We start from the raw sequence: 6689 nt of genomic DNA, 5'->3' as shown, positions 1-6689 counted from the left end.
CACACCCATGCCCGAGGCAGGATTCGAACCTGCAACCGTAGCGGTCGTGCGGTTCCAGTCTGTAGCGCCTAGAACCGCTCGGCCACATCGGCCGGCTGGTCGTATACACCCTGTGCTTATATTCCCCCCTTGTAATATTCTTCAAACTCAGCTTTAAACTTGCCCTTAGGTACATATTCAGTGCGAGTGACGTCCGGGAATTTCTTAGCAAACTTCACTTCTCAGATCGCACATCGGTCGCTCACACAAAGCCTCGCTGTTCCACAATGGGCCGCGGCACTTCCTAAACGGGAAAGGGAGTCACGCAAGTATATGTTGCTTCCCCTTCCCAATCTGATGCTTAATTATTTTTATGTGTGCAAGAGCTCACGTCGTGAGCCAACCACATCTGACTTCTAAACAATCTGCATTACAGCACCAAATTGCAGTCAATCATCATATTTTAATAACAAATATCTAATAATATTTTCTTGCATCTGATGTGGCGCCGCCCGAACAGGGACTCGAATCAAAATCATAGCTAATCCTCTTGTTTTTAATTTCATGTGGGACCGGAGGCGGAAATTTTCTGAAAAAGACAGACGTGGAAAATATACTAGTGACTACCAGAAGAACGGTAAAATACAATTGGAGGCCGTAATTGCAGTTCCGAGTCGCTGTTTCAAGACAACGTAAAGTGAGTAGAATCCTTTGTGTTTGCGAAAACCCTGCTTTGGTAATGCATTTTCTGACATTCAAATGTAGTGTTCATTTAAAATCCAGCTTTCCCGCCAACGCCGCTTCATTTCGTAAATTCATTTAGATTAGTTATCTCAAAAACATTTCTTTGCAATTTTTAAAGTCAGTTTTGTTAAAGTGCAAAATTTTTATTGCTGTACTGTAATTGTCTGTAAATGTTCTCTTGTTGTCATTCTTGTCATTCAAAGCCAAGATGGTGGAAATACACCGTTGGTGACGGGCAGCAGCGTTGTCTTTAATTGTTTACATTCAGTGGAATCCACATTGCCTCTTTCGTGTTGTGCTATCCAATTTTCATTGCCGTCAGTGACAACTGAGTATTTTAGTAACTCAGAGATAGACACCCCGCGTGAGCAGTTCAGTAATGTATCTAAAAATATTACGAGTGGTTCTATCGCGAAATCTTTGGTTGCAAACATGGCGGAAGACAAGCGAGTGGGTAATTCCGCAGATGAACTTTCCGATAACAAACGCGGGTACATACCAGCTCTACTCGCGTGCAATTACTGATCGCCCGGAGTCCCGCCATGACGTGTTAAATATTGAGGACGAGGAGCGTGAGCTAAGACTCGGACAAACATAGCAGACATGTGTATTGAAATGTGGCAGAGAGATAAACGCGAACGGGAAGAGGAAAAACAGAGAGAAAAACGCGAACGTGATGAGAAGAAAAGACAACCCGAAGAGGAGTGGGACGAGAAACAAGCCTTGTTATTCTCCAATTTAAAATCGGACATGGAAAATAAATTTGATTCTATGGCAAGTAAATTGAAGACAGATTTAAGAACTGACTTGAAGGCAGACTTCAAAGCAGAAGTAAGTTCGGTAAAGGCAGATGTACAAACTAAACTTGACTCAATGAATAATAATTTGAAGGCCGAATTAAAAGCGGATATTGGTAAACTCGTATCACAAGTGGTTACAGTAACGGCAGAAATCGACTCGGTAAAGAGAAATATGAAAACTAAATTTGGTACAGTGGAAAGCAAGATAGATTCGGTAAAGGACGAATTAAAAGAAGGTCTCAAACATGAAGTAGACGCGGTTGAAACCGACTTACGTGGGCAAATAGATAGTAAAATTTCAACGGTAGTAGATCAAATTGTGAAGTTGGAAGATGGCATGAAATCAATGGCCGACCAACTTCAGCTTCAAGTAACCGCTTGCCAGTATGAGGTGGCGAAGACGCTGAAAAAGTACCAAGTGTCTGGAAACGTCAACAAACTTGACAATATCAAGAAAATATGCGATAAAATGACAGAATTGTTAGATGACATGTCTAAGTTGAATATTGAAAGTAAAATAAAGCATGGCTTAGACACATACTCCACAGAACTGAATAAGAGCTACGAAGATTGGGTGGAGACCAAAGACAGTGAAATTTCCGACATGGTAACGAACGAGCTCAAAGACGCCGTAAAATCAGCCACAGGAACTTCAGGAGACACAGTTTGCAGCGAGTTAGGGCAGATTCGACGTGTCTTCATGGGAGATTTACCAGAGTGGAAACGCAAACTTGACGGTCAAATTGAGACAATGAACACCGCTTAGATGATCTCCAAAACAATGACGCGCAGGACGAATACCAAAGCGTATTACCAACAGTAAATAACTCGTCGGAATATTTCGACCGCCAGCATCAAGCTTCCGCATTATCAACACCGAAGCAGGACTACCAACCTTTACAACAGGAACAAATCGCTCAAGTATCGCTCGCGAATGTATTGAAAGAAGAGAGCGTATTGAAACACAGTCTTTCAAACATTCATACCAGAGAAAAGAAAGATTCACCCTGTCGTATTTTAATTTTCTGGCGTATTCCCAGAAAGTTGGTCAGGCCGCCAACGCATACAGTTTGTTATCAGATTCATTCAAGGAGAAAATGCGTTATGGGGAACAGAGATGCTCCATAGATGTCATACCAATGCCGAACTCTAACACGAATTCTTGCATAAGTTTTGGAGCACAGGAATACAGCAGAGACTTCGGAAAGAAGTGTACATTGCCGAACCTTTTCACGCCGTATTTGGGAGTCTAAGGAAGTATTTCGAGAAGTACTTGAGGAAGATTCGCTATTGGGATACACCAATCACCACTAAAGATATAATAATGATTCTCAAGTCGAAATTGCCTATATCTATAAGGGAAAAATTACTAAACGTTCCGGATGTCGACCAGGAGATGTTCTTATCCGTGTTGGACAGTTTAAACCTCATCCATGAAGACGCGCGTGTTCAGAACAAAAACAATTACGGATATCAAACGCCAAGTGCACCGGCCGCCAACAACCACGGCAGCGCGAGCGGGAACAGATCAGTCGGGGTAGCCAACAGGGAAACAAGAACTAATGACAATCAGAAAACTATGGCAATGGCAACAAGCGAAATAGATACGGCAGCGGTTTCCAACGTAACGACTACGGTGGGAACCAATACGGCAAACAAAACAATGGAGGCTACCAAAATCGGTCGCGAAATCATAATTTCAGCAGCAGAACCAAGTCATGCAATACCAACAAAATGCGCCACCACAGCAAGCAACGAATGCAAATAATCAGTAGCAGTTTAAACAAAATCAGAAGCCGCATGGAAGATACAATCAGCCCATTCTACACCCAAGTCAGTCCTCCGCCGAACTTTAATTTTGCCAACCAAATGGAATTCGTACCAACGGTAACATGGTATCCAAGCCCTACCTTGACGATAACTGAATACAATAGCACGAGCGCTACATCAAACGGTAGTAGCGCAGCCCAAATGAGAGCGGAAAACTAGACGCAACTAGTCCAAGCTTCTGCGGGTTGGCTGCGGAATGCGCAGGGGGCGACTTCATGTCGGAGTCAATAAATCTCAGAGCTCAAGATATATGCGAAGAATTAATCGGAGAAAAGGTGACCAAGCCAACGGAAGACTTATGGGAAGACCTAGTACAAGGTTCTGCGCAGATATATATCGCTGAATTACCCATCATTACGATTACTGATACAGGTGTTAACGTGAATGCAATGTCGTTGTGTATTTTCAGAAAAGTGTCTGCATTAATCAAAGTACCCACTCTACCTGTTCAAGGCTGTACAGTCACCGGTGCTGGCTGTTCCATGATTCAAAGAGTAAACCTTCAAACCCAAATACCAGTCCGAATAGAATCAATGACAATCGCATGTGTGTTTTCAGTTGTGAAAAATCTATCCGTTCCTTCCGTACTCAGTATGGAGTTTCTCCGCAAGACAAGAGCAGTAATTTATATTTATAACGGTACAGGCAAGTAAACAGTCAACGAGAAAGCAATTATGGTTCAACTTCTGCGTGACAAGATAAAAGTAACAGATCAATGTCATGTTTTGATGCGCTGACTGTACAGGAAGGGTAAAGTGCGCAACAATCACCTGTTGCATTTCAGCCAACACATTGCCGATTGTGACGAAGACGAGAAAATACCGGCTCAAGAAGAAATAATCCAGAAAACCATGGAATCATGTGAACTAACAGACGCCCAACAGCAAGACTTATTAATGAGATATTCACCCTTATTTTCTACCAAGCGAGGGATGATAAGAGGCTTTGAACCGCAATCCAAGAAGGCAGCCGTCAGAGACGAATAAGAAAAATGATCAAGTGGAAATTATTGAAAACTGATTCACCCTATTGCAGCTTCTTAGTTTCTATTTTAAAGGAAGATGGCAGCATAAGGTTGGTACTGGACGCTCGCAACATTAATAAAATAATACCACCAATTTGCTCGAGGCCTGAACCGCTCGAAGAGCAATTACAGAAATTTAGAGGTGTAAGGTATCTGTCTAGCGTTGATCTAAGATACTGGCAGGTCCGCCTGACAACAATCGAGGAAGTACACTGCATTTATTTTTGCCGGCCGGACGTATCAGTTCAAAGTAGTTCCGCTTGGTTTGAATATCAGTTCCGGAATCTTTACTGCGGCTTTGAATCACGTACTGGGACCAGAAGTTTTAGACGAAGTGACGGTGTACGTCGATGACTTGCTAACTGCCACCGATTCATGGGAAAAGCACATCCAGCTGATAGAGAAGGTATTCAGAAGGTTCACTGACTACGGAGTTACTGCCAACCTCAGGAAGTCAAAATTCGGGACACAAGAGATCAAATTTTAGGCCACGTTATATCTTCAGAAGGAATTCGACCGGATGCCAAGAAACTACTACACCCGAGGTTAACAAGGTGGTGCCTTTTCCTACAGGATTATCAGTTTGAAATTGTCCACATTACAGGAAAGGACAACGTCATAGCCGACGCCCTATCACGCATGCCGGAGGGAATGCCCGAAAATTGTGAAATCGAGGAACAATTGCGCAACGGACAGATATTGTTAATGAAAGACCCGATTCACCGGAACTACTACCTACAGCTATGTAGACAGATGAAGACCTTGCAAGACGCCGATAGAAAATGGAATAAAGTAAAGGGAATACTTACGTTAAATCAACACCAGTTAGCGAAATTTTATAAATTACATGAAGGACTATTATTTCATCGGACGACAGAAACAAGAAGATGGTGCGTCTGCATACCCCAGGCCTATGTGGAACATTTGTTGTGGTATACCCACCTGTCTTGGGGACACTTCGGTCTCGAAGATGCAAGAAGAAAATATCGATGTATTGCTACACTCCTAATTTGCATGGAAAGATACACAAACTCCTACGAAGTTGTCCAGTAAGCCAGAAAGCCAAGCCATTTAATCTGTCAAATGCTTTGCCATGAAACCCCATATTAACCCAGAAACCAGGGCAGATAGTAAGTACAGACCTCACTGGAACGCTCGCGACAGGAAGAAGAGGTGTGAAATAAAAGAAGAATAGAGCAGGGTTACTTCCCACGTTTCGGCAAACAGGAGGCCATACTTTCGGACAATGGCTCGAACTTTATCGGCAAACAATGGAGAGTGTTCTCGCTGAACAACATGAAGCAAATTTTGACTTCGAAATTCAGACCCCAGTCAAACTTGACGGAACGCGTATTTAAGGAATACAACCGATTTATCTGCACATATATTCCGACACACCAAACAAAATGGGTGGAATTTGTAACCCCGTTCGAGCAGGTAGTCAACAACCTACCCCACATGTCAACCCACGCCAGCAGAAGTAATGTCTAATCAAAGGGAACGCAACGAGAGGAGGGGATCGGTCCGATACGTAAAATTCAGAGGGATGAGGAAGAACTCGATTAAAAACTATGACAGACCATGATTTCACTTACTGTTCATGCGAATATCAGAAAAAGAGCACACGATAAGAAGATCGGGAAAGTGCTAGTCTACAAACTTAATGAAAAAATATTAGTGAGGACGCATTACAGATCTTCATTACTGTACCGTCTAAATAAAAAGTGGAGTTACTTGTACTAGGGACCGTACATAATTTTGCGCAAACCACTAATTGGTTGATATCTGATAACCGATCCCGTCTCTGGAAGAATAAAGGGTCTATACCTCCATCAGGACATTAAGAAGTATGCTTCGAGCCGAGGAAATAATAATGATCATTGAGGAAGATTTTGCCGATCATATCTACAAAAAGACCGCTGAAAGACAAGAAGAAGAATGAATCCACGAGTCAAGACACTGCCGCACAGAGAAGAGGAAAGAAGAAAATTACTTGAGAAAGTCGCCGACCAGATTTACAGGGGAAATTATCGGATTAGTTTTAAGTTTGTTATTAAGAAGATGAAGTGCTACGCGACTGATGGCCATGGATGCCGATTTATATTGAGACTTTATTTGAATGCAAAGGAAGGGCGTAGCCGGTGAGCCGACTTCCGACATTCTACATGATGAATTTTGTTAGATTTAAGACGAAGATAATTTTATCCGAGGAACAGACGGCGCGACACGATGGAGAGAGAACATTTATTCGCAACCACCGCATGTAACGACAGATATAGACACGCGGATGACGAAAGAAACTCCAACGGCAA

The 6689-nt window shown here is 42.7% G+C and overlaps 1 protein-coding gene across 1 annotated transcript; it reads left to right on the top strand.

The window, feature by feature from the left end:
* Positions 1–1326: 1326 nt before the first annotated feature.
* On the top strand, positions 1327–2289 carry LOC126428225 (repetitive organellar protein-like). Its single transcript, XM_050090174.1, has one exon. It carries the CDS (start codon positions 1327–1329, stop codon positions 2287–2289), a length of 963 nt encoding a protein of 320 aa, XP_049946131.1.
* Positions 2290–6689: the final 4400 nt, after the last annotated feature.

Source organism: Schistocerca serialis, chromosome 1 (assembly GCF_023864345.2).
Source record: "Schistocerca serialis cubense isolate TAMUIC-IGC-003099 chromosome 1, iqSchSeri2.2, whole genome shotgun sequence".
Lineage (NCBI taxonomy): Eukaryota > Metazoa > Arthropoda > Insecta > Orthoptera > Acrididae > Schistocerca > Schistocerca serialis.
The sequence above is the reverse complement of the archived record's forward strand: the minus strand, read 5'-3'. Positions and strand labels throughout refer to the sequence as shown.